The sequence below is a fragment of the Montipora foliosa genome, chromosome 8 (genome assembly GCF_036669935.1).
Source record: "Montipora foliosa isolate CH-2021 chromosome 8, ASM3666993v2, whole genome shotgun sequence".
NCBI classification, from domain to species: domain Eukaryota; kingdom Metazoa; phylum Cnidaria; class Anthozoa; order Scleractinia; family Acroporidae; genus Montipora; species Montipora foliosa.
The window spans coordinates 14,347,207-14,359,743 of record NC_090876.1 but is presented as its reverse complement, the minus strand read 5'-3'; the positions used below and the strand labels follow the sequence as shown (position 1 = coordinate 14,359,743).

General features: G+C 42.0%; 5 protein-coding genes across 5 annotated transcripts; 3 read left to right on the top strand and 2 right to left on the bottom strand.

Annotated features, from left to right (window-relative positions):
- Nucleotides 1–2,330: 2,330 nt before the first annotated feature.
- Nucleotides 2,331–3,269, bottom strand: LOC137968293 (uncharacterized). The gene has a single exon (XM_068814898.1). The coding sequence runs from the start codon at nt 3,267–3,269 to the stop codon at nt 2,331–2,333; it is 939 nt and encodes a 312-aa protein (XP_068670999.1).
- A 906-nt stretch (nt 3,270–4,175) lies between these two features.
- LOC137968292 (uncharacterized) lies at nt 4,176–4,694 on the bottom strand. Its single transcript, XM_068814897.1, has one exon. It carries the CDS (start codon nt 4,692–4,694, stop codon nt 4,176–4,178), a length of 519 nt encoding a protein of 172 aa, XP_068670998.1.
- Nucleotides 4,695–4,939: 245 nt separating this feature from the next.
- On the top strand, nt 4,940–5,950 carry LOC137968291 (uncharacterized). The gene has a single exon (XM_068814896.1). It carries the CDS (start codon nt 4,940–4,942, stop codon nt 5,948–5,950), a length of 1,011 nt encoding a protein of 336 aa, XP_068670997.1.
- A 1,228-nt stretch (nt 5,951–7,178) lies between these two features.
- On the top strand, nt 7,179–8,786 carry LOC137968290 (uncharacterized). Its single transcript, XM_068814895.1, has one exon. The coding sequence runs from the start codon at nt 7,179–7,181 to the stop codon at nt 8,784–8,786; it is 1,608 nt and encodes a 535-aa protein (XP_068670996.1).
- Nucleotides 8,787–8,971: 185 nt separating this feature from the next.
- Nucleotides 8,972–11,398, top strand: LOC137968289 (uncharacterized). Its single transcript, XM_068814894.1, has one exon. The coding sequence runs from the start codon at nt 8,972–8,974 to the stop codon at nt 11,396–11,398; it is 2,427 nt and encodes an 808-aa protein (XP_068670995.1).
- The last annotated feature ends 1,139 nt before the right edge of the window (nt 11,399–12,537 follow it).

Sequence of the window (12,537 nt, the reverse complement as noted above, 5' to 3'; positions counted from 1 at the left end):
AATGGCGGCTTCAACCTCATAGCCATGTCTTTAACAGGGATGTATTCCGTGGTGTTGGGGGCGAACTTGGGGCCTTTCTCCAGTAGAGAACGTTTGCCGTAGAGATTAGTTTGTGTGGAGAAATTTGATCACCCAGTTTCTTTCTGTCGACTCGTATTAGAGCCTGTCATTTTTCTCTGCTTCCATCCTTAAATTTGTAAACCTTGTTCTCTGTGTCCTCGCTTCAATGTTGTCTGCGGACTTATTGCGATCTCTTAATCAAATCGTGTAGAAGCGTGGAAGGATGTCATCCAGCGCTGACTCAGGTCGATAATTGCTGTTTGGATTCTTCGAGCGTTCTTCTTCACAAACAAAACTCGGATTCTGTTCGTGACCAAATAGAGATTCGTGCTCGCACTACAATGTTTTGCTGCGGCGCCCGTGTCCCATAAATGTTTTTGACACATCGGATGGTTGCCCCAAGGTGTTTAAATCTCAAAGCCTTCGGGAGGTTCCAATGGTTTTCCAAGGCTTTGTGCGTAATTGAGAGATGGCGAATGGTGAAGCTTCGAGTTTGTATTGTGTTTTTTCCATAGGCCGAGCTAATTTTAGGCTTCCGACCCAGCCACTTGGCGAATACGTTTCAAAATTGCACCGTAACCAGGAGGAGACATGTTGAATCTGAAAGACGTTCTCTGGTTAAAAAATGGTTAAAATTATAAGCTTTCGGCTATCTATCTATAGCCGTTAACGACATGAAATATAAGAAGCACGAATAAAATATATACGAAAAGGGTTGTAAAAATTCCGATGCGGGTGAGAACTAAAATATGAATAAGAATGATCTAGAAAAAAATACAATAAAATAGAGTATTGTCTCGGTAACGGTTTAGAATTAGGGTCCGCGTTAACAGTTTGAGCGGTATGCCAGGATTCCAAGGGTTTTCTAACACGTAAGTTGCCTTTGTCAATCACGCATGCATTATAATTCAATAGAGTGGTCATTCTTCCATGCATGGCTGGCAATGTTTTGACCCTTTCGCGAAATTTTTTAGGTTTCTTTGATGTTCTTTTTTTCCGCGTTAAAAAGCCTCTTCCAGTTTCGCCAATGTGGACTCCCACGGACAGTCCGAGCACGGAATTTTGTAAACAACATGGCATTGTTTGTTCCACGGGCTGTCTTGTTTTTGGGGATGGGAATTCCCTTGCTGAAGGGTTTTAAGTGGTTTGGTGACGACTTCGAATTTCATGTTTGCGTAATAATCTCTATGAGTGGCTCTGTCAAGGCCGCTAACTATATGGCAGGCACGCAAATCCATGGGGTGTATTCTGTGGGTCAACCCAACTAAAGAACATTGCTACCAATTCTTCTGGTGATGGTACAGTTGGTGATGGTGGCTTCTTTCTATTTTTTGGAAATAAGAGATGACTGAGGACGGGTAGCCATTGGCTTTTAGTGCATCTGTGACATAGTTGGTCTCGCGTGATTTTCCTGCGGTAGTGCTTGGGAGATTACGCACGGAATAACAAAGTAGAGGCCGTGCTGATTTTGTGTTTTCTCTCATGATGTGAGGAGAAGTCTAGATATCTATCAGTGTGGGTTGGTTTTCGATAAACGTCAATGACAGCAACACACATTTTTTCTTGACACTAGGTTTCAAGGAAGGCAATTTGTCCATTGTTCTCTTCTTCAATGGTAAATGTGATCTTAGGGTCGACAGCGTTTAAGTGTCGTGGAAGGATTGGACAGCAGCTTTCTTGATGACAACAAAGCTGGCGTCAACGTATCGTTTCCAAATCCTTGGCGGAACAGTGGCGGAGCTGATGGCTGACTCTTCTATCACTTCCATACAGAGGTTAGCGACGATAGGGCTAACAGGGCTGCCCATGGCACAACCATGAATCTGCTTGTATGTGCGATTATTGTAGACAAAATAGTTGTTTGAAAGAGTGGAAGTCAAGGAGAGAGATGATGTCGTCGGTAGAGAGGTTTGTTTCTGGTCTGTAGTGTGTTGTCACAGTTCAGTTTATTGCGGATATAATCGCAAGCTTTATTCACTGGGATAGCTGTGAAAAGGGACACCACGTCAAATGACACCATGACTTCGTCGGTCCAAGATTTCGATGTTAGCTACTTGTTTCGCGAACTGGGAGGAGTTGAGGACAGAATAACCATTAAGTTCTGTATCGGAGAAAGGATATCTGATAGAAACTTGGATGTGTTATAAAGGGCGGAGCCGATACATGAAACGATTGGTCGAAGAGGGCAGCCAGGTTTATGGTGTTTAATAGAGCCACGAATGGCAGAAGAGAACCATCTGTGGAATGAAGTTTGCGATAAGTAGCTTCGGTCAATTCTTATTTTCTCTTTTTAGAGCGAGAGCTTGCTGTTCAGTTCTCTTTTCAATTTTGGTGGATGGCGACTTGTAGACTTGTTGATAAGTGTCCGGGTCACTAAGTAGAGCTTCCATCTTGGTGTCATAGTCGGATCTGTCTAAAACAACGAAACAGTTCCCTTTGTCAGCTTTTGTTATCACACGTTCAGGATCATTTTTTAAGTCCTTTAGAGCTTTTTGTTCAGCTTTCGTGATATTTTTATGTGGTGGAATTCGAGCTCTATGGAGTAAAGAAGCCGTAGTGGTTCGTATGGCGTCCTTCGAGTCATCGGGGAGGCGGGAAATGGCGGCTTCAACCTCAGAGACAATGTCTTTAACAGGGATGTTTCGTGGTGTTGGGGCGAACTTGGGGCCTTTCTCAAGTAGAGAACGTTCTGCCGTAGAGAGAGGTTTGTGTGATAAATTGATCACCCAGTTCTTTCTGTCGATCGTATTAGAGCTGTCATTTTTTGCTTCCATCCTTAAATTTGTAAACTTGTTCTCGTGTCTCGCTTCAATGTTGTTGCGGACTGATTGCGATCTCTTAATCAAATATTGTAGAAGCGTGGAAGAGATGTCATCGGTGACTAAGGTCGATAATTGCTGTTTGGATTCTTCGAGCGTTCTTTTCAAAACTCGGATTCTGTTGTGACAAATAGAGATTCGTGCTCGCATACAATGTTTGCTGGCCCGTTCCATAATGTTTTTGAACATCGGATGGTTGCCAGGTGGTTTAAATCTCAAAGACTTCGGAGTCCAATGGTTTTCCAATGCTTTGTGCGTAAATTGAAGATGGCGATGGTGAGCTTCGAGTTTGTAAGTTGTTTTTTCCATAGTCCGCGCTAATTTTAGGGCTTCCGACCCAGCCACTTGGCGAATACGTTTAAAAATTGCACCGTAACCAGGATGAGACATGTTGTGAATCTGAAAGACGTTTCTCTGGTTAAAAAATTGGTTAAAAATTATAAGCTTTCGGCTATCTATCTATAGCCTTTAACGAATGAAATATAAGAAGCACGAATTAAAATATATACGAAAAGGGGTGTAAAAATTCGATGCGGGTGAGAACTAAAATATGAATAAGAATGATCTAGAAAAAAAATTACAATAAAATAGAGTATTGTCTCGGTAACGGTTTAGAATTATTGTCCGCGTTAACAGTTTTAGCGGTATGCCAGGATTCCAAGGTTTTTCTAACACGGTAGTTGCCTTTGTCAATCACGCATGCATTATTAAAGTCAATAGAGTGGTCATTCTTCCATGCATGGCTGGCAATGTTTGACCCTTTCGCGAAATTTTTTAGGTTTCTTTGATGTTCTTTTTTCCGCGTTAAAAAGCATCTTCCAGTTTCGCCAATGTAACTCCACGGACAGTCCGAGCACGGAATTTTGTAAACAACATTGCATTGTTGGTCCAAGGGCTGTCTTGTTTTTGGGGATGGGAATTCTTGCTGAAGGGTTTTAAGTGGTTTGGTGACGACTCGAATTTCATGTTTGCGTAATAATCTCATGAGGGGCTCTGTCAAGCCGCTAATATATGGAAGGCACGCAAATCCATGGGGTGTATTCTGTGGGTCAACCCAACTAAAGAACATTGCTACCAATTCTTCTGGTGATGGTACAGTTGGTGATGGTGGCTTCTTTCTATTTTTGGAAATATAAGAGATGACTGAGGACGGGTAGCCATTGGCTTTTAGTGCATCTGTGACATAGTTGGTCTCGCGTGATTTTCCTTCGTTAGTGCTTGGGAGATTAGACGCACGGAATAACAAAGTAGAGGCCGTGCTGATTTTGTGTTTTCTCTCATGATGTGAGGAGAAGTCTAGATATCTATCAGTGTGGTTGGTTTTCGATAAACGTCAATGACAGCAACACCATTTTTTCTTGACACTAAGGTGTCAAGGAAGGCAATTTGTCCATTGTTCTCTTCTTCAATGGTAAATGTGATCTTAGGGTCGACAGCGTTTAAAGTGTCGTGGAAGGAATGGACAGCAGCTTTCTTGATGACAACAAAGCTGTCGTCAACGTATCGTTTCCAAATCCTTGGCGGAACAGTGGCGGAGCTGATGGCTGACTCTTCTATCACTTCCATACAGAGGTTAGCGACGATAGGGCTAACAGGGCTGCCCATGGCACAACCATGAATCTGCTTGTATGTGCGATTATTGTAGACAAAATAGTTGTTTGAAAGAGTGAAGTCAAGGAGAGAGATGATGTCGTCGGTAGAGAGGTTTGTTCTGGTCTGTAGTGTGTTGTCACAGTTCAGTTTATTGCGGATATAATCGCAAGCTTTATTCACTGGGATAGCTGTGAAAAGGGACACCACGTCAAATGACACCATGACTTCGTCGTCCAAGATTTCGATGTTAGCTACTTGTTTCGCGAACTGGGAGGAGTTGAGGACAGAATAACCATTAAGGTTCTGTATCGGAGAAAGGATCGGAGAAAGGATCGGAGAAAGGATATCTGATAGAAACTCTATCAGATATCCTTTCTCCGATACAGAACCTTAATGGTTATTCTGTCCTCAACTCCTCCCAGTTCGCGAAACAAGTAGCTAACATCGAAATCTTGGACGACGAAGTCATGGTGTCATTTGACGTGGTGTCCCTTTTCACAGCTATCCCAGTGAATAAAGCTTGCGATTATATCCGCAATAAACTGAACTGTGACAACACACTACAGACCAGAACAAACCTCTCTACCGACGACATTATCTCTCTCCTTGACTTCACTCTTTCAAACAACTATTTTGTCTACAATAATCGCACATACAAGCAGATTCATGGTTGTGCCATGGGCAGCCCTGTTAGCCCTATCGTCGCTAACCTCTGTATGGAAGTGATAGAAGAGTCAGCCATCAGCTCCGCCACTGTTCCGCCAAGGATTTGGAAACGATACGTTGACGACAGCTTTGTTGTCATCAAGAAAGCTGCTGTCCATTCCTTCCACGACACTTTAAACGCTGTCGACCCTAAGATCACATTTACCATTGAAGAAGAGAACAATGGACAAATTGCCTTCCTTGACACCTTAGTGTCAAGAAAAAATGGTGTTGCTGTCATTGACGTTTATCGAAAACCAACCCACACTGATAGATATCTAGACTTCTCCTCACATCATGAGAGAAAACACAAAATCAGCACGGCCTCTACTTTGTTATTCCGTGCGTCTAATCTCCCAAGCACTAACGAAGGAAAATCACGCGAGACCAACTATGTCACAGATGCACTAAAAGCCAATGGCTACCCGTCCTCAGTCATCTCTTATATTTCCAAAAATAGAAAGAAGCCACCATCACCAACTGTACCATCACCAGAAGAATTGGTAGCAATGTTCTTTAGTTGGGTTGACCCACAGAATACACCCCATGGATTTGCGTGCCTTCCATATATTAGCGGCTTGACAGAGCCCCTCATGAGATTATTACGCAAACATGAAATTCGAGTCGTCACCAAACCACTTAAAACCCTTCAGCAAGAATTCCCATCCCCAAAACAAGACAGCCCTTGGACCAACAATGCAATGTTGTTTACAAAATTCCGTGCTCGGACTGTCCGTGGAGTTACATTGGCGAAACTGGAAGATGCTTTTTAACGCGGAAAAAAGAACATCAAAGAAACCTAAAAAATTTCGCGAAAGGGTCAAACATTGCCAGCCATGCATGGAAGAATGACCACTCTATTGACTTTAATAATGCATGCGTGATTGACAAAGGCAACTACCGTGTTAGAAAAACCTTGGAATCCTGGCATACCGCTAAAACTGTTAACGCGGACAATAATTCTAAACCGTTACCGAGACAATACTCTATTTTATTGTAATTTTTTTCTAGATCATTCTTATTCATATTTTAGTTCTCACCCGCATCGAATTTTTACACCCTTTTCGTATATATTTTAATTCGTGCTTCTTATATTTCATTCGTTAAAGGCTATAGATAGATAGCCGAAAGCTTATAATTTTTAACCAATTTTTTAACCAGAGAACGTCTTTCAGATTCACAACATGTCTCATCCTGGTTACGGTGCAATTTTTAAACGTATTCGCCAAGTGGCTGGGTCGGAAGCCCTAAAATTAGCGCGGACTATGGAAAAAACAACTTACAAACTCGAAGCTCACCATCGCCATCTTCAATTTACGCACAAAGCATTGGAAAACCATTGGACTCCGAAGTCTTTGAGATTTAAACCACCTGGCAACCATCCGATGTTCAAAAACATTATGGAACGGGCCAGCAAACATTGTATGCGAGCACGAATCTCTATTTGTCACAACAGAATCCGAGTTTTGAAAAGAACGCTCGAAGAATCCAAACAGCAATTATCGACCTTAGTCACCGATGACATCTCTTCCACGCTTCTACAATATTTGATTAAGAGATCGCAATCAGTCCGCAACAACATTGAAGCGAGACACGAGAACAAGTTTACAATTTAAGGATGGACGCAAAAAATGACAGCTCTAATACGATCGACAGAAAGAACTGGGTGATCAATTTATCACACAAACCTCTCTCTACGGCAGAACGTTCTCTACTTGAGAAAGGCCCCAAGTTCGCCCCAACACCACGAAACATCCCTGTTAAAGACATTGTCTCTGAGGTTGAAGCCGCCATTTCCCGCCTCCCCGATGACTCGAAGGACGCCATACGAACCACTACGGCTTCTTTACTCCATAGAGCTCGAATTCCACCACATAAAAATATCACGAAAGCTGAACAAAAAGCTCTAAAGGACTTAAAAATGATCCTGAACGTGTGATAACAAAAGCTGACAAAGGGAACTGTTTCGTTGTTTTAGACAGATCCGACTATGACACCAAGATGGAAGCTCTACTTAGTGACCCGGACACTTATCAACAAGTCTACAAGTCGCCATCCACCAAAATTGAAAGAGAACTGAACAGCAAGCTCCTCGCTCTAAAAAGAGAAAATAAGATTGACGAAGCTACTTATCGCAAACTTCATTCCACAGATGGTTCTCTACCTGCCATTCGTGGCTCTATTAAACACCATAAACCTGGCTGCCCTCTTCGACCAATCGTTTCATGTATCGGCTCCGCCCTTTATAACACATCCAAGTTTCTATCAGATATCCTTTCTCCGATACAGAACGTTAATGGTTATTCTGTCCTCAACTCCTCCCAGTTCGCGAAACAAGTAGCTAACATCGAAATCTTGGACGACGAAGTCATGGTGTCATTTGACGTGGTGTCCCTTTTCACAGCTATCCCAGTGAATAAAGCTTGCGATTATATCCGCAATAAACTGAACTGTGACAACACACTACAGACCAGAACAAACCTCTCTACCGACGACATCATCTCTCTCCTTGACTTCACTCTTTCAAACAACTATTTTGTCTACAATAATCGCACATACAAGCAGATTCATGGTTGTGCCATGGGCAGCCCTGTTAGCCCTATCGTCGCTAACCTCTGTATGGAAGTGATAGAAGAGTCAGCCATCAGCTCCGCCACTGTTCCGCCAAGGATTTGGAAACGATACGTTGACGACAGCTTTGTTGTCATCAAGAAAGCTGCTGTCCATTCCTTCCACGACACTTTAAACGCTGTCGACCCTAAGATCACATTTACCATTGAAGAAGAGAACAATGGACAAATTGCCTTCCTTGACACCTTAGTGTCAAGAAAAAATGGTGTTGCTGTCATTGACGTTTATCGAAAACCAACCCACACTGATAGATATCTAGACTTCTCCTCACATCATGAGAGAAAACACAAAATCAGCACGGCCTCTACTTTGTTATTCCGTGCGTCTAATCTCCCAAGCACTAACGAAGGAAAATCACGCGAGACCAACTATGTCACAGATGCACTAAAAGCCAATGGCTACCCGTCCTCAGTCATCTCTTATATTTCCAAAAATAGAAAGAAGCCACCATCACCAACTGTACCATCACCAGAAGAATTGGTAGCAATGTTCTTTAGTTGGGTTGACCCACAGAATACACCCCATGGATTTGCGTGCCTTCCATATATTAGCGGCTTGACAGAGCCCCTCATGAGATTATTACGCAAACATGAAATTCGAGTCGTCACCAAACCACTTAAAACCCTTCAGCAAGAATTCCCATCCCCAAAAACAAGACAGCCCTTGGACCAACAATGCAATGTTGTTTACAAAATTCCGTGCTCGGACTGTCCGTGGAGTTACATTGGCGAAACTGGAAGATGCTTTTTAACGCGGAAAAAAGAACATCAAAGAAACCTAAAAAATTTCGCGAAAGGGTCAAACATTGTCAGCCATGCATGGAAGAATGACCACTCTATTGACTTTAATAATGCATGCGTGATTGACAAAGGCAACTACCGTGTTAGAAAAACCTTGGAATCCTGGCATACCGCTAAAACTGTTAACGCGGACAATAATTCTAAACCGTTACCGAGACAATACTCTATTTTATTGTAATTTTTTTCTAGATCATTCTTATTCATATTTTAGTTCTCACCCGCATCGAATTTTTACACCCCTTTTCGTATATATTTTAATTCGTGCTTCTTATATTTCATTCGTTAAAGGCTATAGATAGATAGCCGAAAGCTTATAATTTTTAACCAATTTTTTAACCAGAGAACGTCTTTCAGATTCACAACATGTCTCATCCTGGTTACGGTGCAATTTTTAAACGTATTCGCCAAGTGGCTGGGTCGGAAGCCCTAAAATTAGCGCGGACTATGGAAAAAACAACTTACAAACTCGAAGCTCACCATCGCCATCTTCAATTTACGCACAAAGCATTGGAAAACCATTGGACTCCGAAGTCTTTGAGATTTAAACCACCTGGCAACCATCCGATGTTCAAAAACATTATGGAACGGGCCAGCAAACATTGTATGCGAGCACGAATCTCTATTTGTCACAACAGAATCCGAGTTTTGAAAAGAACGCTCGAAGAATCCAAACAGCAATTATCGACCTTAGTCACCAATGACATCTCTTCCACGCTTCTACAATATTTGATTAAGAGATCGCAATCAGTCCGCAACAACATTGAAGCGAGACACGAGAACAAGTTTACAAATTTAAGGATGGAAGCAAAAAATGACAGCTCTAATACGATCGACAGAAAGAACTGGGTGATCAATTTATCACACAAACCTCTCTCTACGGCAGAACGTTCTCTACTTGAGAAAGGCCCCAAGTTCGCCCCAACACCACGAAACATCCCTGTTAAAGACATTGTCTCTGAGGTTGAAGCCGCCATTTCCCGCCTCCCCGATGACTCGAAGGACGCCATACGAACCACTACGGCTTCTTTACTCCATAGAGCTCGAATTCCACCACATAAAAATATCACGAAAGCTGAACAAAAAGCTCTAAAGGACTTAAAAAATGATCCTGAACGTGTGATAACAAAAGCTGACAAAGGGAACTGTTTCGTTGTTTTAGACAGATCCGACTATGACACCAAGATGGAAGCTCTACTTAGTGACCCGGACACTTATCAACAAGTCTACAAGTCGCCATCCACCAAAATTGAAAGAGAACTGAACAGCAAGCTCCTCGCTCTAAAAAGAGAAAATAAGATTGACGAAGCTACTTATCGCAAACTTCATTCCACAGATGGTTCTCTACCTGCCATTCGTGGCTCTATTAAACACCATAAACCTGGCTGCCCTCTTCGACCAATCGTTTCATGTATCGGCTCCGCCCTTTATAACACATCCAAGTTTCTATCAGATATCCTTTCTCCGATACAGAACCTTAATGGTTATTCTGTCCTCAACTCCTCCCAGTTCGCGAAACAAGTAGCTAACATCGAAATCTTGGACGACGAAGTCATGGTGTCATTTGACGTGGTGTCCCTTTTCACAGCTATCCCAGTGAATAAAGCTTGCGATTATATCCGCAATAAACTGAACTGTGACAACACACTACAGACCAGAACAAACCTCTCTACCGACGACATCATCTCTCTCCTTGACTTCACTCTTTCAAACAACTATTTTGTCTACAATAATCGCACATACAAGCAGATTCATGGTTGTGCCATGGGCAGCCCTGTTAGCCCTATCGTCGCTAACCTCTGTATGGAAGTGATAGAAGAGTCAGCCATCAGCTCCGCCACTGTTCCGCCAAGGATTTGGAAACGATACGTTGACGACAGCTTTGTTGTCATCAAGAAAGCTGCTGTCCATTCCTTCCACGACACTTTAAACGCTGTCGACCCTAAGATCACATTTACCATTGAAGAAGAGAACAATGGACAAATTGCCTTCCTTGACACCTTAGTGTCAAGAAAAAATGGTGTTGCTGTCATTGACGTTTATCGAAAACCAACCCACACTGATAGATATCTAGACTTCTCCTCACATCATGAGAGAAAACACAAAATCAGCACGGCCTCTACTTTGTTATTCCGTGCGTCTAATCTCCCAAGCACTAACGAAGGAAAATCACGCGAGACCAACTATGTCACAGATGCACTAAAAGCCAATGGCTACCCGTCCTCAGTCATCTCTTATATTTCCAAAAATAGAAAGAAGCCACCATCACCAACTGTACCATCACCAGAAGAATTGGTAGCAATGTTCTTTAGTTGGGTTGACCCACAGAATACACCCCATGGATTTGCGTGCCTTCCATATATTAGCGGCTTGACAGAGCCCCTCATGAGATTATTACGCAAACATGAAATTCGAGTCGTCACCAAACCACTTAAAACCCTTCAGCAAGAATTCCCATCCCCAAAAACAAGACAGCCCTTGGACCAACAATGCAATGTTGTTTACAAAATTCCGTGCTCGGACTGTCCGTGGAGTTACATTGGCGAAACTGGAAGATGCTTTTTAACGCGGAAAAAAGAACATCAAAGAAACCTAAAAAATTTCGCGAAAGGGTCAAACATTGCCAGCCATGCATGGAAGAATGACCACTCTATTGACTTTAATAATGCATGCGTGATTGACAAAGGCAACTACCGTGTTAGAAAAACCTTGGAATCCTGGCATACCGCTAAAACTGTTAACGCGGACAATAATTCTAAACCGTTACCGAGACAATACTCTATTTTATTGTAATTTTTTTCTAGATCATTCTTATTCATATTTTAGTTCTCACCCGCATCGAATTTTTACACCCCTTTTCGTATATATTTTAATTCGTGCTTCTTATATTTCATTCGTTAAAGGCTATAGATAGATAGCCGAAAGCTTATAATTTTTAACCAATTTTTTAACCAGAGAACGTCTTTCAGATTCACAACATGTCTCATCCTGGTTACGGTGCAATTTTTAAACTTTACTTTTTGTTGCGACCGAATATAACGCTGGAGTGTTTTTGTAGATCATAAAGAGGTGTGTTAAAAACAAAACACCTTGATATGTTTGAAAACACACAAGGTGTCTTACGAAATCACACTTAATTTTAGAGTGTAGGGTGGTGTTGTCAGATGAGGATGGAAGTTGTTCTTCTATCTTCTTCTGCGTTAACGTGTCAACTGTCCTTAATAGCACCTTTTGATCGGTTGAGTGATCAGTGATGGCAGACGTATAACACGTCAACTTCAGCGTCTCCACAAGATTGTTAACAACACAACATTGCTGGACATATGCATCTCTATAAACTTATGCACCCGTAGAACGCCATCCTCTCTCAAGCTTCCGTCTTTTATTTTTCATATTTTAACATCACCTCTCCGAGGACATCATGCAGTCGTCGCTCGGAGGTGTGATGCAAAAGCAACGCTTTTTACGCTTTAAACGTTACCTGGCAGCCTATGCTCTATGCTCTTATGAAATCAATGAAAGACTCCAGATGTTGCAAGTCTAAACAAAGTCTATTGTATTTGAGACAAACCTTACTGACAACTAATTTACATGGAAAAACTTTTCCATTCCCATTGGCTAAGAGAAATGAAGCTTTCAAGTAACACAGTGCAGAAAAGATGCAATTCAGTGCAAAATGAAGTAAAAAGAAAGCATTCTTATTGGTCAATGAATGAAGAACCTAACTGAGAGCCAATCAAATGCAAGCACAGGATGGCGCAAAATGATTAGGTATTCGTGATGCGCATGCGTTACTTCTGCATACGTATGATAAGCTATCCAATCTCGACCCCAGAGCTCTTCTCTTGACAAAAGCTTTGGTGAACCCTGAAACGAAGTGTTTTCGCATTGGTTTTCTTGAAGAACAATCAAAAGCGTCTCTAATTGGTACA